This window comes from Coenobita brevimanus, chromosome 1 (assembly GCF_032717465.1).
Source record: "Coenobita brevimanus isolate Jiangsu-jjx chromosome 1, ASM3271746v2, whole genome shotgun sequence".
Classification (NCBI taxonomy): Eukaryota; Metazoa; Arthropoda; class Malacostraca; order Decapoda; family Coenobitidae; genus Coenobita; species Coenobita brevimanus.
The window spans coordinates 36866326-36888902 of record NC_136954.1 but is presented as its reverse complement, the minus strand read 5'-3'; the positions used below and the strand labels follow the sequence as shown (position 1 = coordinate 36888902).

General features: G+C 42.9%; 1 protein-coding gene across 1 annotated transcript in view; it reads left to right on the top strand.

Moving 5' to 3' along the window:
* LOC145394502 (glutamate receptor 4-like) overlaps positions 1-22577 on the top strand; it is a 187079-nt gene that overhangs the window by 121932 nt on the left and 42570 nt on the right. Inside the window, exon 4 of the mRNA XM_080268368.1 lies at positions 12156-12266. Coding sequence (XP_080124494.1) covers positions 12156-12266 — 111 coding nt within the window. The remainder of the gene's footprint in view (positions 1-12155; positions 12267-22577) is intronic.

The window sequence follows — 22577 nt, the reverse complement described above, 5'->3', positions numbered from 1 at the left end:
CCCCACCCCCACCCCCCTCCGCCTCTCCTGTTTCCCTCCATCTCTCCCCTCCCCCTGTCTTCTTGCTCCTTTTTGTCATTCTGTTTTTCTTCCCGTTCTCCTCTCCTTTATTTTTCTCCTCCCTCCTCTCCCTTTCATTTTCCTCCTACACATTTGCTTTTCTAACATGCTTCTCGTCTTTCCTTTTCCTTCCCTTGCCTCCGTCTTTTCTGTTCCCTCATCCCAAGCCAGTATTTTCTTCTTCTATTCTTTTTCATCCTTCCTATACAAATATTTCCTTCCATTTCGCCTTTCCATTCTTTTCTATCTCTGCCTCTCACGCCTTGTTCCTTCTTCCCTCCTCACTCTCTGCTTTTCACCTTTTTTTTTTTTTTTTTTGTCCCTCTCGCAATCTTCATACTCATCTTTTTCAGTTCCTTCCTTCCCCCACATCTTCCCTTCCCTTCCCTTCCCTTCCCCTCCCTCCCTCTTCTCCTCCTTTTCTCTGCTTCATTTCATCTTACCTTTCCTCCCTATTGTACAGTGTCCATCCTTCTGTCATGTTTGTCTTTCTATTTCTTTCACTCCCCTTCTCTTCCCTTTTCCCCTCTTCCCTTTTCCTTTCCTCTTCTTGTGCTCCCCCTTTCTCTTCTCCCCTTCCCTCGCCTCTTTATGCATTCCCGTTCACTTTCTAAATTTCTTTTGGCACTACGTTTCTTTTCCTAACTTTCTATTTTTTTTCCTCCGCCATGGCAGTGTTTTTTTTTTTTTTTTTTCCCAGCTAAGATGAAGGCGGATATTCTTGTCGGGTAAAGAAGCTCTGTCGATATGAATTCGATATAAATAACGTAAAGAATAAAGTTCCAGTGTAATATTCGAAACGAATATGAAGCAACAAACCCAGATCCACCTGTATATTCCAACAAAGATACCACTGTGTATTATTAGCTTCACTGATTTCAGGATTATTTGTTGGATTATGTAGGTTGACTTGGGTTTGGAGCTTCATTTAGAGGGTTTAGGTAAGTCACTTGGGTCTCGACTGGAAGGTTCGTGGCATTTATCATTTTGCCTTGTAACTGGGAAGAAGCTTTGTTTTGAGTTGAAGTAGGAGTTGTTAGATTTAATTATATTTCCTTCTTAGTTACTTTAATTGTTAGAAGATCCTTTATACCTAAATAATAATAATAATGAGTGACATGCTGGCAGTACAGGACGCATAATTTGCCTGATGATAGCCAGTGGTAGGCCGAAATTCGAATTTCAAAATGGTTTTCAGAGTATTTTTCATCTATTTACTACTTCCTTGTGTGTGTGTGTGTGTGTGTGTGTGTGTGTGTGTGTGTGTGTGTGTGTGTGTGTGTGTGTGTGTGTGTGTGTGTGTGTGTGTGTGTGTGTGTGTGTGTGTGTGTGTGTGTGTGTGTGTGTGTGTGTGTGTGTGTGTGTGTGTGTGTGTGTGTGTGTGTGTGTGTGTGTGTGTGTGTGTGTGTGTGTGTGTGTGTGTGTGTGTGTGTGTGTGTGTGTGTGTGTGTGTGTGTGTGTGTGTGTGTGTGTGTGCGCGCGTGCGCGTGCATGCTGCAACACTGCATATATAATACATAAACACCCGTACCGATAATGTTCACTCCCATTACCTCTGTTTTTTTTTTTTTTTTTTTTTTTGTTCTTGCTAATGCCACACGATCTTATATAGCTCTGGAAAGACTTTCAAACTGGAGGGGTTAGATAGCATACTAAACCTCAGCACTGACAGGGGACGTAACTAAACTGAATATTGTTGTGTGATGAAAGGATTGTTGTGTAGTGAGACGATTGTTGTGGTGAAAGGAATGTTGTGTGGTGAGATGATTGTTGTTTGATGAGTGGTAAGCGGATTCTTGAACGACGAGCCAGTTCTTGTGGTGGGCAGGTGAGAGGATTCCTGGACCTTGTGTAGTGAAAGTGTTGTGGGATGTGGAGCTGTAGTCACAACCCCACCCAGATCGTGTGAGGAGTCTCCCCCCCCTCCTCCCCAGGAAACTCTTACTCCCCCCCACTCCCCAGGGATATCTTACTCCCTTCCCACTGTTGTTTACCTAATTGTAGACCTGAGATTGACTGCCCCCTTGTTTCGTTGTTTCTGTGTACCCTCTGCGGTTGTGTCCGCCGATATGAAGTAGGTTGTCTTTGAACTGTTGCAGTGCTGTATTTCAGTGTCTTTGTGTCTCTCGTTTTCCTTTGTCTCTTATTTATACCTAACTTGTGGACACAAAATATACTACTGTCTTCCTAGTTTGTTTATTGTGCTATCTGTTCCCCTTTTTCCAAAGTTATCTTTTCTAATTTCGTCTCTATCGCTGTAGTTTTTTCCTTTCTCTGTCTAATTGTGGGCTGGAGATCGGCACCCCTCCTTTTGCTATGTTTTTATGTCCTTCTCTGTCGCGTTCTGTGCTGCCTTCTGAAATCTTTGATCCTTCTCAGTACTCTCTTATACATGTTGTGTAAAAACTTTCGCCTTTTTAAATATTATTATTATTATTTTTTTTTTTTCTCCGGACTGGATATCGATTACTCCGTTGCTTTGTTTCTGTGTCCCTCTGTCTGGTTGTCTGTTCACTTCGAGAGGTCTTTTCTGTGCTTAATGTCATCGTGAGACATTAACGAGAATACAAGTGTAAAAAATAGTGACAACAGTGGAGTAGCTGGTGGTTGACCCCATCAGACTGAGCTGTTCATTGGACACTGAGAGAAAAATGGTCTCTTCCATTGGCTCAGATTTGTGTGCTTTCGCTGATTTTTTTAATGAAAATCAGTGGCAGAGTAAGACAACAGTACGGTTCCACTTCTTTTCCATAGTATGTCTTCGTCACCAGCATCAGATTCTAGTGTTAATCTAGTGTTACAATTCTGCATTCTAGTTGGAGAGATGGCAATTTTAGGCCAAGTTAGAATAAAAGAGGTATAGGTGGGCAGCTGCGACAAGATGCCATACCTTATATTTTAAGTAACACTAGGCGATTTGATGAGAGAGACCTTATTCGTCTGAAAGTTAAAACCTGTCGTAATTAACCCTTTAAGTGGCTGTAGCATATTTAACGATTATTATTCTTACCAACACCAAACGATATTAAACCGGTACGATCCTTTTCCAGTTATTGTGTTAAAGGAATTTTATGTGATGTCAAAAGTGTCCTATTCCAGGTTGGGAGCAATATCGGTGTTGAATCTGGCCAGGAGAGGTACTGGAGTGTTTTTGGGTGAACCCTACCATTCTTCCTTCCTTCCCTGTTTATTCATTTATTTTTTTCTCCTTTCTTTCTTTCTTTCCTTCTTTCTTTCTTTCTTTCTTTCTTTCTTTCCTTCTTCCCTTCCATTCTTTCTTCCTTCCTTTTTCATTAATTCACTATCTTTTTCTTTCTTTCTCTGGGTGAGGGAGAGGAGAAGGGAAACAGCTTGATTGGAGAGAGAGAGAGAGAGAGAGAGAGAGAGATGCTGGTCAGAAGGAAGGAAGGAGGGAGAAAAAGAAGTAACGAGGCAGAGATGATAATGGTAGGGAGGAGGGGGGAAGAAAGAGTGATAGGAAGAGAAGAAGCGTGGGAGGGAAGAAGGTAGGAGGAAGGGAGGGAGGGGAAAATGGAGTGTGAGGATGGGGAGGAAGGAAGGAGAAAAAGACGGAAAGAAGGAACCGAAGAAAGATGCCGAAGAAAGATGGAAGGAAGGAAGGATGAGGGAGGAAGGAGCCGAAGAAAGATGGAGAAAAAGTAGGAAGGAAGGAATGAGGGAAGAAGGAGCCAAAGAAAGAAGGTGGGTGGGAGGAAGGGAAAGGAGGTGCGCTGGAGGGAGGGGCGAGAAGGATGGGAACAGAGAAAAAGGAAATACTGTAGGAGGGAGGAAGGAGGAGGAAGATAGGGAGTATAATGGAGGAAGGGGAGGGGAGAAGGACGGGGAGGAGGTAGAGGGAAGGGAGGAGGAGGCATGGATTGGGAAGGGAGAGTGTACCTTTTATGTAGGGGGGTGGGGAGCTCTTTGTTATAGGGGATGTTGTAACAAATTTAGCAGTTCTATAAGTACTAAGAGTCAAAGACAAGGATAGTAAAATAAGCCGCTGCAGGAGGAGGAGAGGGGGGAGGGGAGGAAGAAGGAGGGAGGTGGGATGGAGAGAAGGAAGAGGGGAGAGGGGAAAAATGAGTGATCGTAAAAATGAATGGCCAGAGGAGAACCGTGATGAGAGAGAGAGAGAGAGAGAGAGAGAGAGAGAGAGAGAAATTGAAGACCTTAACCCTATCTTATGACACCTTTTTAAAAAGTATTATCGCTTCCTCAAGATTATTGTTATTATCCAGCTTAGGAATTCTCGCATATAGACTAGGTAAATAATTAATGCTATCTCTAATCCCTAAGTTCAAAAAGTCTCACATCGTGAAGAAAATCGTCTGGAGATTGCAAAAGCGAAATCGAATGTCGTGCTCTTACTGAATGGGTCAGCCTCTTCACTGTTAACCTCTCTTTTCTTCCACTCCGTACCATCCTCATATGAACGCGATTTTTCTATATTCTTGCTAACACTGGACGGCTTTACACAACTTCGGAGAGACTTTTAAGAACCATGAGTGTTAGTTATGGCCTCCATGAACCGCTTCACTACGAGGCGTCTCCCCTTCATCAAACTGAATCCTCTCGTACAAGGAAAAATGAAAAAAAAAAAAACTGGCACATGAGTGAAGAGGTTAATCAGCCTACCTTCAAGCGAGTTTATTAAGATTTATCTATTTATTTATCTCTGTCTATCTATCTATCTGTGCATCTCTCTGTCTGTCTATCTATCAATTTTTTATATCTCTGTTACTAAGGTGGTTATCAAAGGCTGTAGCTGATTCCTCCAGTTGAAAGAGGCTCTTCTAAGCCGCATAAATACGCCCGAAGGGAGCAAAGAAAGATGAAAAAGACGTCATCATAGGTAAAGGGTTAAGAAAATAAAAGGAAGGATAACGGTGAGGAAAAGAGGAGGAGGAGGAGAGATTAACGGGTGAAATGATGGACAGAAGGTGGGAGGAGAGAGGAGAGATGATAAAAGACAAGGGACGAGCGAAGACAAGAATGAGAGAGGTTGGAGAGAAGGAAGAAGGATGTTGAGAGAGAAGGAGTGAGATGAAGAGGGTGTGGGAGGGGGGAAAGACTTAAGAAAGTGATGAAGGGGGGAACAGGGGGAGAGAGAGAGAGAGAGAGAGAGAGAGAGAGAGGGAGGGGGAGAGAGAGAGAGAGAGAGAGAGAGAGAGAGAGAGAGAGAGGGAGGGGGAGAGAGAGAGAGAGAGAGAGAGAGAGAGGGGGGGGGAGGGAGGTGGAGGGTAACCAGGCGTGACGGGGGAGGTCTGGCATTTTCCTTCTACATTATTAATATACACGGCTTTACCCCCAGCTGGTCCCCAAGCCACAATATTGAGCAGTGGCGCTGTATTGACTCCTTAGGCGTCGTTATTCACACCCACGACACACCAAGGACATCGCTGATCCCATACCAAGCCGCCCTCCCTCATAGCCCTCCCCTCCGTAACAACCTCCTGAGCCCACCTATAAACTCAATCTTTGGTTGTATTTATTTATTTTTTTTACCTGACAAAGATCCATAACCTCTCTCAGGTCAGTTGATGACTAGGTGTAGGTAAATTGGAGGATAAATTTGACTAGTTATCAAGGAGACTCATTTCACCTCATAACTAAGAGTCGCCAATTTCAAAGTACCACCATTTGGCTTGTAAGATACGATAGTGGCTCAATTCAGTCAGATGAAAGCCAACAGGCTCTTATTACTTGACACATCCACATATTTTTAAAAACCTGCTACCCCAGAACCACAAATCATCCCTTCTCTCTTTCCAAGGCTCACCCACACGCTTACCCATCGATAGAGACAACATCATTATTCATCTCTAAACCTCATACACATTCACAGTCACTCATAAACATTCACCTGTCCCCCTTTTTAACCCAGTGGTGTGTTCTTTTGTTTTAATTTCCTACCGTTAGGCTCTTTCGTTAAGCTTAAACAGGATGTTTAGTAGAGAAGGAGTTTATGAAGGCTGTAACTTAACTACATCAGTGTGATAAGCTCTTCTGAGCAAAACGATCTGGTTACAGGAATAATGCGAAAAATTGTTGTGTGGTGTGAAGGTGTTAAACTCTGCCAACCAACTTCAAAATTCACTCACATACAGTACATCCAGAAATCACTCATCCACCCACCTGTCTATTTCCAAAAGCCACCTACTTATTCATCATTAGTGTTCTTTAACTATTTCACCTCTACCTATCTTTGAGGACCCTACCAACCAACATCAGAGCCCTCCTATCCACTAATTACCACTGCCTCCGTATTAAATCCCTGCCAGTCAGCGTCAGAGCTCTCCTTTCCAGTAATTCACATCCTAGGACTTGGAGCACCTCATCTTTACTACTGTATTTCTGTATTTGGCACATTAACACCTTCAGTCCATCCATCCACCCACTCCCCATCTCTCCTTCCACCCCTTCCCCATCCATTTCACTCATCTGTTTACCCAGTTCTCATCCACGCCACCCATCCACCGACCCTCTCTTCATCGATTCTATTCGTCAGCCCATCCACAAACCCACTCCCCATCCACCCAAAAGTTCCCCCATTCACAGTACTCATCCACCTACCCATTCCCTATTCATAGTACCCAACCACTTCCCATCCACACCACTCGTCCATCCACCTTACCACTATCCACTGTTGGCAATCATTTTCTTTCCCTCTTCCTCCTCCATTCCTTCATTCCCTTCTCCTCCACTTTTCCTCCCACTCCCCCAGCCCTCTCTCCCTCCTCCTGCCTTTCCTTCCTCTCCTCCAGCCTTCTTTTCCTCTCTTCCAGCTTTTCTTCCACTTTCCTCTCCTTTCCTCTCTTTCCTCTTCCTCTCTTCTCTCTGTCTACTCCTACTAGTCCTACCTCCTCTCCTCCCATCTTTCACCTAGCCAGCCTCCCTCCATCCCTTCCACTTTCCATCCTTCTCTCTCCCCTTCCTTTCTCTTCCTGCCCTATCAACATCACCCTTTCTTTCCTTCTTTCCTCCCACCTCGTACATTCTTCCTCCATTCCTGTCAGACTCTCTCTTCCTTCCTCATCAGCTTTCCTTCTTTACATCCTCTCTGCCAGCCTCCCTCTCTCCTTTATCGGTTTCGCTCCTTTTCTCTCTCCTTGGCAGCCTCCCTCTCTCCCTTCAGCCCAGTTAGACTCCCTCTTTCTCCCACTCCAGCCCTGTTATCCTCCCTCCTGCTCTTCCTCCACCCCTGTTATCCTCTCTCTCTCTCTCTCTCTAGCCCTGTTAGCCTTCCTCCTTCTCTTCCTCCTTCCTTCCCTTTGAGCGTTCCTCTCTCCCTCCTAACCTTCCTCCCTCCATCCACCCTGGCCTTCCTTGCAACCTCCCTTAATCCATCCATCCCACCCTGCTCTCCGTCCCTTCTCCCTGCCTTTCCCTCTCAGCCTCCCTCCTTTTCTCCGTCGCAGCCTTCCTCTCTCCCTCCATCTTGAGTGTTATTAATCACCCACGTTATCGGTTTTTATCCTTTTTTCCGGGAGGTTCGGTCGTTTATGCTCCATCGTGGTCGCTTAGGATGTGCTCTTGTCCTTCACAGAGACATAAATTGAAGCAGAATCATTTTTGTTTATATTTTGTTTGTTGTTCTTCGTCTCTATCGTGGTTTTGTTTGTTTTTTCTCCGTTGTATCATTTTTTTTCGTTTTTATCGTGTTTCATAGTTTTCTGTGCATCAGTTTTTTCTTCGTTTTTATTGTAGCTTTGTTTGACAAGGTGGAACGATACTGTTTATTCCTGCCTGCCTGTGTGTGTGTGTGTGTGTGTGTGTGTGTGTGTGTGTGTGTGTGTGTGTGTGTGTGTGTGTGTGTTCATATTGAATCTCATGAACAGCTTGAGCTATCAACATGAAACCTTCAGGGTATCAAGATATGGCCAAAAATCTTGGCAGAGTTCGGGCACTTGGGTTCAAGGTCAAGGTCATCAAAATGGCTGCCATAGGTCAACTAGTTTTTATCGCACGCCTTTAGCACCATGATATCTCTTGAACGGCTTCAGTTATCAACATGAGACCGTTAGGGTATCAAGGTATGGCCAAAATCTTGGACTTGGCCAACAGCATATTCTGGTGGGTGATTAGCATTCGGCTCCCGAATGCTTCTCTTTCATTTTTTTTTTTTTTTCGTTTTTATCGTGGGGTTACTTGTGTTTCTCTGTTTTATTGTTGTTGTTTTTTGCTTTTTTCGTGGTGTTTGTCTTTTCTTCGTTTTTATCGTAGTATTGTTTTCGTTCTTTATTGTAGTTTTACTTTTAGTTATAATCATGGTTTTGTTTGTTTTCTTCATTTTTATCGTGGTTTTGTTTGTTTTTCTCCGTTTTTAGCGTGGTTTTATTTGTATTTTTACCGTGTTTTCGTTTTTATCATGGATTTGTCCGTGTTTTACCTTGAGACTCTCCTTTTGATAGTTCATGCTCCTCTCTTGGTCGCTTAGAATTTCGTTTACAAGGCTGATGAGGGACGCCTGCCCGTGGTGGCACCGATATAGCCGGCTCTGCTACCTAAATATACAAACCATTCTTAACTCTTTCTCCTCTGTAGGAAGGTGGGCTGCCCAAATTCAGCCTGCAGTTCGCTTAATTAATATACATAAGAGCCTGGGGTTACAACAACAAATAAACAACAGCTACAGCTAACAACTAACCTGACTTTAATGTTTGAGCGTTTTTGTTGGGTGTTGTTATTTTGTGTGTGTGTGTGTGTGTGTGTGTGTGTGTGTGTGTGTGTGTGTGTGTGTGTGTGTGTGTGTGTGTGTGTGTGTGTGTGTGTGTGTGTGTCTGTGTGTGTGTGTGTGTATGTGTGTGTGTGTGTGTGTGTGTGTGTGTGTGTGTGTGTTCTTTTTATGGGGTCTTTGCTTTCTGTTTTTTAGCTGAATTCGGGTTTCTTACCAATTATGTAATTTTTTACGATTTTCAATTTCATTTTCTCTATTTTTTTAAGATTAATTGCCCAATTGTTTATTCTCCATTTTTGTTGTCTTTGTTTTTATGTATATTTAAGTTTTTGTAATTTGTTTTGTAGTCTTCATACTTTATTATATTATTTCCATTTCTATTGATTGGTATTAATTATTTGTGCATCAGTTTTTTCTTGAATTATTTTTTGCTTATTAATATCTTTTAGTGTAAATTTCCTTCACCTTTCTTCCTTTCTGTTTCTTATAATTTAATTTTGCTTTTAACGATGTTTCCACGTTTCCACATAAGAGCTTTTTTAAACAGTTTTTTCATGTTTTTATAACTTTCTGCCCCAGTGAGGACCGCCAAATCCAATGTGTGTCCCTTTCTGTCACTCGCTGTGTCACTGTAACTTTCCAAAGGACGAGTCTCTCTCTCTCTCTCTCTCTCTCTCTCTCTCTCTCTCTCTCTATCTCTCTCTCTCAGCTTCCTCCTTCACAGTCGTTCCATCTTCCCACCCCTTGTCTGCCTCCACCTCCCCCCTCCCCCCTCAGCTGTCGTCGTGAATTTAGCAGCGTGTCGTCAGTGGTCGTGCTCAGAATTATGTCGTGCCGAGGTGGCCATTGCGTCAGTCGTTCCCTTCCATCCCTTGACGACACCAAGCGACTTATTGTATTTGGATGGACCTCTCATAGCAAAGGATTGTTCAGCATTTCCCATTATCTCTTTTTGTACGGTGATGTGTTTGCTTTCCTCGCCACCAGCCGACATTATTCAACATAGGACAGACCTCTAGTGTGTGTGTTTAGATAGATAGATAGATAGATGGATATGTAGAGATAAAGATCTGTGAAAACAGTAAAATGTTATGGAGTCCTGTCTGCCCTGCAAATTAATTTACACTTTAGATAGATATAGATAGATGGAGAGAGAGAGAGAGAGAGAGAGAAACTTTGAAAATAGTATAATGTTGAGTCTTCATTGTTCTCCAAATCGATTAACCCTCTTCTGATAAATAGATAATAGATAGATAGATAGATAGACAGGTAGATGGATTGATAGTTAGATTGGTATATAGATATAGTCAGAGATCTGACGAAATAGTAAAATGTTATGGAGTCCGGTCACTCTAAACCCTCGCTTGCTCGGGACAACCATTTTTATTTCAGCCAATGCCAGACGTCTTTATTGAGCTAGGAGTGAGTCACAGGAGCCTGAGAGTTAAGATGCCAGCTGAATACAGACCCCCAGCATCATGTCTTGTCCCAGCACCAACATGAACCCGGGTCTTGTCAACGGGTCTGTGTCTCTCTCCGCCAACACAACCTTCTGTATAATTCTCCCATTCACCAACTCCGGCCACCCTCTTCACTTTATGCTATTATGGACTTAGGTCTGTATTCTGGGTAGCACAGAAGGCATCGTAGCTCCTCTTCCTTAGCGATTTATCTTTGTACACCACATATATCGTTTTTATATCGGCATAGTTGGCATCAGTAACGGTCAAGAGGATATTGGGATTTTTTTTTTTTTTTTTTTTTTTATGCAGAGTAAGTCGCTAAGAAGAAGTGTCACGAACTAACCAATGCTGCTTGGGCCCGTATTCTCGTCGGCTAAGAAAGCTCCCAAACACCCTTTCCTGAGCAACTTATTTTGCTTGTCACACGTTAATGACCATATCCGTGTTACGTAAGGCATTCTAATATCGCCATACTCTGCATTGATAACGTACAGAAGGGCGTTAACCAGCCATTTCCAGAAATAAATCGCTAAGGAAGAGGTGCTATGGAATGCAACCGTGTGATATGACAAGCTAACAAGTCACAGTATCATCCCTTTCCCTGTCATTCACTACTTTGCATTATATTTCCCCCAGCGACAGGCAGTATACGTGCCACCTTCATTCCCGTGGCCCTTTTTATTTTATCTTCTCTAACTAAATTATTTTATTCAATATAGATGAGCCTTTTAACTTGACGATTTTAGACAGCCTTAGTTAACCCTTTGACTCCTACATCTCCGTCCAAAGTTGTATAAATTTGTACAGATGTAGCTTGAAATAAATAGTATCGTCACGGGACTAAGTACGTCAGCTGTACACGAGGGAAAAGTGGTTCATCAAAAATGTTAAAATCTGTCACGAATAACATTTTCTCCAAGTAACAAAGTAATTGGTTTCTTCAAGCGTACGACAGGTTATTTTATTCATCTCTTAGACACATACCAGTCAAGAGGTCTACGGCTGTATTTTAAGTGGTCACGGTTACTTCCTAGCACTTCATTTTAGCGACTTAGGCTGCACACCACGCCTCGATATTCTCCTGTGTTTTGATGATACAAACTATGTCGATATGTTAACGATATAAAGAGCATACAGGCCAATTTTGAGTCGTAATATGCAAAAGAAATCGCTGAGGAGGAGATGCAACGAAGCCTCCTCGGCTGTCCACATTGCAACCTGTAAGGTGGTATTCACGTCAGCTTAGGTGGCTCTCAAGCACCTCTATCTTAGTGATTTATTTTGCTTATTACACCTGGATAATCACTTGTCCGCAATTTACGCATCCTTGTTGGAAGGACAAAAGTGAAGGTTGAGAGGAGTGGAAGAGAGTTGTTTGAGAGGACTAAAGATTAGGATATGAGGGAGAAGGATAGAGAAAGGAATGGATGGAGATAGGGACTGGAGGAGGAGGCGGCAGAGTTACACAGAGATCAGTACTTCGTTCACACAGACCTTACATACGTTGAGAGACAGACAGACAATATTCTCCAACCAAGGATGGGCCTCGAGGAAGGAAGGGGTTCGTGAAGAGTTTATACGATCGAATCCCTTAAGTCTGAAGAGTCTGTATTAAGCTGAATAAAATCGTCCGCGGAAGCAACAAAAGCACTTACCATCCACCTGAGGAGCGACCCGAACAAATGTGTGTGTGTGTGTGTGTGTGTGTGTGTGTGTGTGTTAATCTCTCTTTTTATCAGTTACACGTCTTATGCCCTTTCTTAGTCAATTGAATGTCCTTTGCAGTTCATAATTACCCGTCTCCTTCCTTTGTCGTATAATTACGTAGTTAACTGAATTACCACTTTCCTCTAGCGTTATAATTTTCTGCTTTGAGTCGCATGGCTTTTGTTGCCGGGCGATAGATAGTTCATTCATTCATTCATTCTCTCATTTTTTTCTTTCTCTTTCAGATCGGGACGTGGAGCGACACCCGAGGGCTGGAAACAGTGGCGGTCAAGTACACGAGCCACATGACTGACCGGGTGATGGCTAACAGATCTTACATCTTTACATCCATATTGGTGCGTGTATCTCCTCTCTCTCTCTCTCTCTCTCTCTCTCTCAATGAAAAATACGAGTAAGCATGTGGATCCCATGTTCCTTGGGATAATATAGCGGCTCCGTTTTCTCTCATCACAGGAGAAGCCATTCTTGTTGATAAGGAAGGACGGTAACTACACTGGCAATGATTGTTACGAGGGATACGCTAAAGACCTCGCTGACCTCTTGGCATCCTTCCTCGGAATTAACTGTGAGTATATGAGTTTGGGGGCTTGTGCTGGAAAATGGGAAGGTATTAGAGGATAACGTAGTATTTCTGGGGTATCTGAAGGTAAATTTCTGGGAATGATCGCTACAAGGGCTAAGCTGAAGATCTCTTGACCTCTTCCCTCAAAATTAATTGTGAGTATTTGATTTTTGGCCATATGGAGAGGATGGCGAGCGAAAGACTGACGCGGAGGGTGTTTGTGAGTTAGATGGAGGGGGGGATAGGGAGGGGGAGGCCAAGGATGAGGTGGGGGGATGAAGTGGAGAGGAATATGAGAGAGGGGGTGTGTGGGCTTGGAGCAGGGTAATGAAATGGCGGGGGACGGGGCGACATGGAGGCGATTTTTTGTGGCTACCCCTTACGGGATTAAAGGCGTCTGGCAATAGATAGGTAGATATTTGATTTTTCAGTATATTTTTAGGGGTAAGGAATAAATTTTAGAGGTTCGCTTCTTGACCACTCTATTTCATGAGGTATTTGTGTAAGCAGATATCAATTCTGCTTATAGTACTGCATTTTCTGGTGTTTGAGGTAAAGTTTTTTTTTTTTTTTTTTTTCTGAAAGCACATTGGTATTTGCTGGCTTCCATCTGACGAAAGTAATCAACCTAAGGTTTTTGTCTGATGTAATGAAGTTACCATATTAGAGGTAAACAGTTTCGAGATGGAGTGATGGGGTGAAGAGGTATGAGAGAGAGGGGTGTGAGTTGAGAGCAGGGCAGTGAAATGGCGGGGGACAGGGCGACTTGGAGGCGATTTGTTTGTGGCCACCCCAAACGGGATTGAGGCGTCTGGCAATAGATAGATAGATAGATAGTTTCGTAGGTTTACAACTTGTAAGGTACTTGTGTATTTTCGTATTGTTTTGTTGGAGAATGATATTTATGCATTGTTACAGTCGTAGGGAATGTTTGCATGGTATGTCGGGGTTGGGGGTGGGGGGAGATCTTGTTGGCTACATGACGCGGTTCAGTTGCTGGGGCCGTTTCGACGTAAAACCGGTTCCACTTGACAGGGAGTTTTCAGAACGTCCCTCTTATACCCCACCCTAGCTGCCCTCTGATACGTGTCATGTACAGTCGTGGCCGTAAGTAATCACCTATCCTCGTGTACCCCGTGCCTCTTGCTGGCTCCCTTACGCGCGGCAACTCACACTGGGGTAAAAGGGGCTGAGAGGGAGGGGCCAAAGAGAGAAGGGAAGGTGGGTGGGGGGACGAGTGATGGTGCTTAGGTGGAGTGAGGGAGGGGAGGGAGGGTAGGTAGGGGAGGGAGAATGAAATGCGAAGTTGTGGCCACATAATTTGTCTATTTTCTTTTATTCAGGGCATCATATAAAGGAGTTACTATTCGGTAGATAAAGTTGCACTACACCTTGTATAGCGGCGTCAGATAAACTTTGGATAGGTGGTGATGTCAAGGACTGGCTCTTGAGAGAAGTATCCTGACGCGACAGATCAAATATTAGTGCAGAGTCATCGAGATTTTGTCGGCCCAGATTGTCAACGTGTGGATAAGGCGATCAGATTCCCGCCTTTATAAAGGCTGGACGGTCCTGCTTTTTTTTTTTTTTTTTTTTTTTTTTACCTGTCCCGTTTTTTAATTGTGACTAAAATGTCCTACTTCTGGGGCAAATTATGTAAAATGTCCCGCTTTTAGAAAATTAATATTACATTAGATATAAAATGACCTTTTATGAAATTATGATGAATTAGTATAATTATGCATAATCCAAACCAAGTGAAATACCAAATTGTTAATATAAAATTTATAATACTAACTGGTAACTTTGGTGGGCCAATTCACCGTACTGTGCTGTGTATTGGTTACTCAGTTTCTGGAGTTCGTTTGAGACGTTAGTGTTTGATTAGCTGCCCGAGGGCGAGGGTGAGGTGTTGCGTAGCAGCCATCGCACACTCACACTCTCTCTCTCTCTCTCTCTCTCTCTCTCTCTCTCTCTCCACACACACACACACACACACACACACACACACACACACACACACACACACACACACACACGTGACATTGTCCCGCTTTTTTCTCCAATAAATCTGGTCACCTTATGCGTGGATGCCAGAGAACGAGGGGGGCCCGCCTCGTCCAGCTCACCAAAGACGAGTGGGAGCTGTTCAAACGAAACCAGCAGACCATCAACAACATTGTTTCCCCGGTGCCGCGACGTCTGCATGAGGTTTTTAAGGCATGAGGCCACTGGCTTGACCAGTGTCGGTAGACACTGACATTGATATATTCTGGGAGTTTGGGTAAGATTTTGTTTCATTTTCCCTTTAATAGATTATGAGCGATACCGTTACCATATCCACCCATGAGCACAGACATCAAATTTATTTACCTTTTATGTGCAATTATTTTAAAAAGCCTTTTCATATAGAGATGTCATTAAATAATTATTGAATTATCATGATGGTGACTGTATAGAGGGAATGTACCGTATACCGCGAGAGAGATCATATTTACTGTGGACACAGCCATGTCAAAAGTTGCATATATTATTTAGTTACAAAAATTAATTACATGTAAGGGTAGAGGACGTTTCTTATACAAACATTACGGAAGTCAAAGCCATCCAGATTCCATTCTGCGTCTGAAGTCAAAATACACGGATAAACACAAATATCTGGCTCCGCACAAATGTTTGATGTCACGTCAGTATATTTCCCTCTCGAGGTAGTCCTTGACATCACCACCTATCTAAAGCTTGTTATCTGACGCCGCTACACAAGATGTAATGCAGCTTTATCTACCGAATAGTAACTCCTTTATATGATGCCCTGAATGAAAGAAAAGAGACATATTATGTTGCCGCAATTTCGAATTTCATTCTCCCTCCCCTACCTACCCTCCCTCACCCCACCGCAGCACCATTGCTCGTTCCCCCACCCACCTTCCCTTCTCTCTCTGGCCTCTCCCTCTCAGCCCCTCTTACTCCAGTGTGACTTGACGCGCATAAAGAGCCAGTCTGAGGCACGGCGTTGAGGATGATAGATGATTATTTATGGCCACGACTGTACCTGTAGTTGTTTGGCCCTGAACAGTTATTACACCCCTGGAATGTTGAGGCGGTCACTGGGTGTGTCGGCTAGGGGGGGGGAGGAGTGGGGGGGAATGAGGGGGGAACAAAAGAAGAAATAATATATAACAAAAATACTCAATTTTTAAGTACTTAAATGGAGATGCCAAAGGTAAAAAGATAACATGTATGTTTTAATATTGTCGATGCCGTGGACGCATTTTGTTATTATATTCGCGAAAAATTCGTACTATTTTGTTCAGCTGAGGATGTTTCTACCTGTGTAATGGTTAATTGCCCATCTGTCTATCTATAACAACCTAGACGCCATTATCCCGTAAAGGGTGGCCATTTGTCTTTGAGTTGTTTTAAGGAGAGGGACACTAACCCTACGCCAACCCACTTGTTAGCACGTAGACAACACGTAGCGATTGATAATATGGTTACCACCTAACGTTGTAAAAGATTTTCTGGTTTACAGGAAACCATTTGGGTTGTCATTCAATGTAAAGCTACCTGAAAAAGAAAAAGTGACAGGAAAGATTGGAGAAATAGGAAGAGAGGAGGGCAGACACAAAAAGAATGATGCAGGTGAAGGATAAGTAGGCAGCACTACATCAGGTGAGTGGATGATGGTTGGCACAACCTACCACACAAGGTTAATCGTGAGGTGTCAATTCTTTGACTGGCAAAATTTCTCTGAGCTGAATAGAATCGTCTTGTGACTGTGCAGAATAAGTGAAAGCGTTTATAGACTGTGAAAGTGTTATTTTTGGAGACATAAATTTCTTTGTCTTTAGTGGTAATTACTTTCTTTTTCGTGTTGGAGATCTATCTATCTGTCTATTGCCAGACGCCTCAATCCCGTTTGGGGTGGCCACAAACAAATCGCCTCCAAGTCGCCCTGTCCCCCGCCATTTCACTCCCCAGCTCCCAACTCACACCCCCCTCTCTCATATACCTCTCCACCCCATCCCTCCATCTCATCATCGGCCTCCCCCTCCCTCTTCCCCCCTCCACCTCACTCACATACACTCTCTTCGTCAGTCTTTCACCCTCCATCCTCTCCACATGGCTAAACCACCTCAGTGTGTTCCTCATAACGCTTCCTATCACATCCACATCAACATCACAACGCACCTTTATATTCTCATTCGTCAGCCTGTCTCTCCATGTGACTCCACAGACTCCTCTTAAATAACTCATTTCCACTGCTCTCACTCTTGACTTGTATCCTTCCAACAACGTCCAAGCTTCACTTCCATACGTTAGAGTTGATATCACAATACTGTCATGTAGTAACTTTTTCACTTCTATGCTCACTTCCCTGTTTCTTATCACTGCTTTCAAAGAACCAGCAACCTTTCTTCCCCGCTGTACCCTTTCAAGCACTTCACCCTCCAAACCTCCATCCTTACTCATCACACTACTCAAGTACTTAAACGTACTCACGTTTTCCAATTCCTCACCATCCAACCTCGCTGTACATTCACTGACTTCACCTCTCTCAAAGATGCAGGATATGTTTATGGCGCATTAGAAATTCCCTTCACCACAGTGATTGCCCTCTTAATTTATTGTAACCTCAGACTATTTTTTTTCTTATAATGACAGGAATATCAATGGGACAAGTGAATAAATTTGTTTGCAAAAAAAGTCAAAGGCCAAGGTCTGATATACATGTAAGGGGAATGGTGGTGTCTCAGTGGAGGTACGGGCTCTTTGAGTGATCTCGTTTAATAGTGGCATCTTCCTTGCTCGTGCGGTTTTGTCTCCGTCGCATAGTTATGTTATTGTATACTTGGTGCCCTCTTTCCTATAAATCTGTTACTCACTCGTCTGTGTCCCGCAAGACACATTGCATCGTGTGAAGGTTATTGTATTTTCTGTAGATCACATACTGTTTGCTTATCGAGTTCCTCTTGTTAATGTACTTACCCACAGTTTTTTTTTTCTTAATTTCCCCAAAATACTATCAATTTGAAGAACAGCTTAGGTGCCCAATAATTTATTTATGATAATCACATTCTCTTGTTCATGCTGGCTTTTTTATCTGTTAACCTATTCTCTCGCGGTCTTTTTTTTTTTTTTTTTTTTCCCAGACACCTTGCGACTCGTGAAGGACAACAAGTACGGTGGCCAGAACGATGGCCAGTACGGTGGCTGGGACGGCATGGTGGGGGAGCTGGTGAGACAGGTCAGTGTTGCATTTATTTTTACTTCAGTTACCCTCCACTGGTTTTCTCTTCTTCAGTTTCAACATATTCTCTCGCACGATGTATTTGTAAATTTAGTCTTACATCTCCGGACTAAGTTTATTGAGCTTAGAACTAGTGGGATTATATTGCCGTCATTAACCTCAGTTTACAAGAGGTCTCCCAAACGGTGAACCGTCTGGAGAGAGAGAGAGAGAGAGAGAGAGAGAGAGAGAGAGAGAGAGACAGACAGACAGACAGACAGACAGACAGACAGACAGACAGAATCCTCTTCCCCCCAGGTTACAGTGTAAATAACCTACAAAAAAATATTCTTGATATGCTGGATTTCTGACCTGTTTTTAAATGAGATTTAAAAAAAAAGGCCTTATTTTATATATGATTTATTTTTGTTATAAAATATGCAACCCAATAATCCTCTTTAACAGGGAAGACGAAGCGTCAGTCAAATTAGTCTCTCTCTCTCTCTCTCTCTCTCTCTCTCTCTCTCTCGATGCGGGGTCATACAGAATTGACATTGGATGGGTGGATAGATAAACAAATATAGATAGATGTTTGAATAGATAAACAGATAGATGTATTTACCCTGGGTCCATGTCACAAGCATTAGTTGGCACATTTCTCTTTGATGAGAGGCCCCCAAATCTGATGACTTGAAATGTCTTTATCACTGTATTAATGATAATACAAAAAAAAATTATGCAAGAAAGAAGGAACGAAAGGCCAGGCGCCCGCAAACCGTTCCTTCCAAGAAAAAAATAAAAATACAGAAGAGAGCCAAATTCGAGATCCGTTCATTTCGAGATGCCTGGACACACTGCGTTTGAAAGACTGGAGATCATAGGAAGTAGGAAATACAGACAGATGGAGACAGTTCCAAAGTTGACCAGTTGCATAAATGAAGGACTGGGAATAACGGTTAACTCTTGCATTGAGAGTTGGACAGAAAAGGGATGAAAATTTGTTGCTAGACAGGTGCTACGCGCCCGTCGTAGAGGTGGAGGGATGCAAGAAGACAGTTCAGAGGAGCAGCGACCATTGAAGTAGCGTTAGAAAAGACATAAAGATGCAACAGTGCAGCGAAGAGACAGAGGTTGAGGGGAGCCAGTAAGAGAAGAATTGATGAGACAAAAAGCCTTTGACTCCACCCTATTGAGTAGAGCCGTATGTGGGAAGCCTCCCCACACGTGAGAGTTGTACTCTACACGGGGGCGAATAAAACCCATGTATAAAATCATCAATTGTTCAGGGTTAAAGAAGTTACGGAGTCGGCTTAGCACAACTAATCTCTTGGAAGCAGATTTTACAAGAGATGTAATATAATCTTTCCAAGATAGATCCTGAGTGAATGAAAGCCCAAGCATGTTCAAGGATGATGCAGGGTTGAGCTCGATATTATTAAATATTAGTGCGTACTCCTATGGAAAATTATTGGGTTAATAGGTGTAAAAACTGAGATTTTGATGCATTAAAAACAACAAGATTATTTTTACCACAGTCAGAGATACGAGCCGAGTCAGACATTAGGTTTGCCATAGCCTCATCCGTTGTTTGTTGAAGTAACTGCTGAGATGGACGTTGCTGGAAGCCAATGGAAAGGTGAAGGGTGGAATCATCAGTGTACGAGTGGATAGGGTTAGATTTACAGCTTGGAAGGTCATTGATGAATAAAAGGAAGCGAGTCGGTGATAGGACAGAGCCCTGAGGAACACCATTGTTGATAGATCTAGAAGAGCGATGGCCGTCTACAACAGCGGCTATATAACGACCAGAAAGGAAGCTATAGATGAAGGCACAGATAGAAGGATAGAAACTGTAAGAGGGCAGTTTGGAAATTAAAGGTTTATGCCAGACTCGATCGAAAGCCTTTGAGATATCAAGTGCAATGGCAAAGCTTTCGCCAAAGTCCCGAAAGGAGGATGACCAGGAGTCTGAAAGCTAGGTGAGAAGATCGCCAGTGGAGCATCCCTGACAGAACCCATACTGATGATCAGAAAGAAGGTTGTGATAGGAAAGATGCTTTAAAATTTTTCTGTTAAGAATTGACTCGAAAACTTTTGAGAGACAAGATGTTAAAGCAGTTGGCTGATAGTTAGAGGATTGGGAATGGTCACCCTTCTTCGTGGCTGGCTGAATGAGAGCAAACTTCCAGCAAGAAGGAAACGTACAAGTTGACAGACAAAGGCGAAAGAGTTTACCTAGGCAAGGTGTAAGCACAGTTTTTGAGGACAACAGGAGGGACTCCATCAGGCCCATATGCCTTGTTAGTATTAAGGCCAGTGATAGCAGAAAACACATCAGCTGAAGAAATTTTAATGTCAGCCATGAGAAAGTCAGGGGGGGGAAGTGATGGAGGAACAGCACCGGAATCGTCTAAGGTGGAATTAGAGGAGAAAGTCTGAGCGAATAAATCTCCTTTATCAGTAGAAGAAAGAGCTACAGAGCCATCAGAATAGAAAAGAGGAGGGAAGGAAGATGAGGTAAAGTTGTCAGAAAAGTTTTTGGCAAGGTGCCAGAAGGAGCGGGAAGAATTCGAGCTAGAGAGTTGATAGCCTTTAGTACGGATGAAATTATTTTTAGCAGAGCGAAGAACTGACTTAGCATGATTCCGAGTAGAAACATAAGCAAGATGTGATTCAGGGAAGAGTTGGTTTTGGTACCTTTTATAGGTTCTCTCCTTGTTGCGGACAGCATTAGAACAAACTTGATTAAACCAAGGCTTTCTTGAATTAGTCAAAGGATATGAGAAAGGAATGTATGCTTCCATGCCCGAGAGAATAACCTCCGTAATGCACAGTGCACACTCAGATGGCTCCCTGCCATGGAAGCAATAATCATTCCAGGGAAAATCAAAGAGGTACTGCCTGAGGGCCTCCCAGTCCGCAACTCCAAAGTGCCACAGTTGATGTTTCTTTGGAGGGTCTGCAGGCTGTACCTGAGCAATAGGACAGGTCAAGGTAATTAGGTTGTGATCGGAGGAGCCCAACGGAGAGGAAAGATTAACAGTGTAAGCAGAGGGATTAGTTGTAAGAAACAGGTCAAGTTTATTGGAGCTCTCGGCAGTCAGGGATACGGGTAGGGTCCTGTACAAGCTGCTGTAGGTCATTAAGGATAGAAAAGATGTTGGCTTGTTCACCAGGTGGATCAGTGAAAGGAGAGGAGAGCCAAAGTTGGTGGTGAACATTGAAATCTCCTAGAATGGAGATTTCAGAGAATGGAGAAATGGATAGAATGTGTTCCATCATAGAAGTAAGATTGTCGAAGAATTTTTCATAGTAGAATCAGGAGATATGTAAACAGTGCAGATATATTTAGTCAGAGAATTACAAGAAAACCGGAGCCAGAGAGTAGAGAATTCAGAAGAATCAAGTTCAGGAACACGAGAGCAAGATAAATCAGTGCGTACACATACCCAACAGCCACCTTTGGTTTTTTAAATGAATATCGAGAAAGTAGGAGGAAACAGAGAATGGTTTGCTGTCAGTTGCCTCAGACAGCTGAGTCTCAGACAGGAAGAGAAGGTGAGGTTTAGAGAAGGAGAGGTGATGTTCAACTGAGGGAAAGTTAGAGGAATGGCCACGAATGTTGCAGAAATGAAGAAGTGAGTCTGGCAGTGGTTCCAGGCATCTCTCTGAGTCGTTACCGGGAGAGGGGCGGATGGTGGGGGACTTTATGGTCCCCCCCCCTCTGGAGACTCCGAGGCCAGATTTGATTGCGCCATTATTCTTTTTAATTTTGAAAAGGAAGTGTAGTGTGCACTGTGCATGTAGTTTGGTGTTGACAGTTAGAAAAACCTGTATTGGAGAGCATGCTGGCCTACTCTCTGTGTTACTGAGACACTGAAAAAGTTCAGCAAAGGGGGATCGTCAGGAACTAGTCCCGAGGGCTGATGAAAAGGGAGCACCAGCTCTCCCTGTCATCAACTTTCCATCCACTTTGGGAGTACAGCCCTGCCTGATTGGTGCTACAGTTTACTTCTCAGTACACTTGCTGTGTACTAGGAATTATTATTTATACTGTCGTAACCATCATTATGAGGAGTGTACTGTATGAATATTTATACTGTTCGCAAACATTTTTAAATTACGAATAGTAACGTATGTAGATCATAATCATCATCATCATCATCATCGTCCCGGCCTTTTAACACCTGCAGGTGGGGTTAGGTAGGGTAAAGCAAGCCTGGAGTGAAAATAATACATTAGTCGGAGAACTAATCAACATTATGCCCTGAGAAGTAGGGCACATACCCTTTCATTCACCATGCAAATCCCAGGAATCCTTGCCATAACATTAATAATATAAAAATATATAATAACATAAGGTAATAATATAATATATAAGCTGTGAATTCAACGTTGCCTGTGACAGTTTGTGTAGAAATGTACCAAGGTTATTCGTGACGAAGCCAACTCGAATAAACCAAGTCCCTATTCTGCAATTTTTTCTGTAGAAAATAATACGAAAATAATATAAAAATTTAAATTAGTAAAATAAAATTGTAATACATAACGTATATAATACACAAAGAGATTCACATGTGCACAGATCATACATATATCATGGTTAATGGGGAAGGCTATCTAGTTTCCAGTGCGGATCTAGTTTGTTATTTGTTTAGTGTACTCCGCTAGTGGGACCGTGAGCGTGAGTGAGTGGCCTGAGGTCAGAGTCCACCTGCTCTGGTGAGAATGTGGCTGCTTTTTTTTTTTTTTTTTTTTTTTTTTTTAATCAGGACGATATCATGATTTCACGCTTGGAAGGTATTTATCTGTTTTGCATAGGTACTGTGTACCAGTACATCTATGTTAGTCATG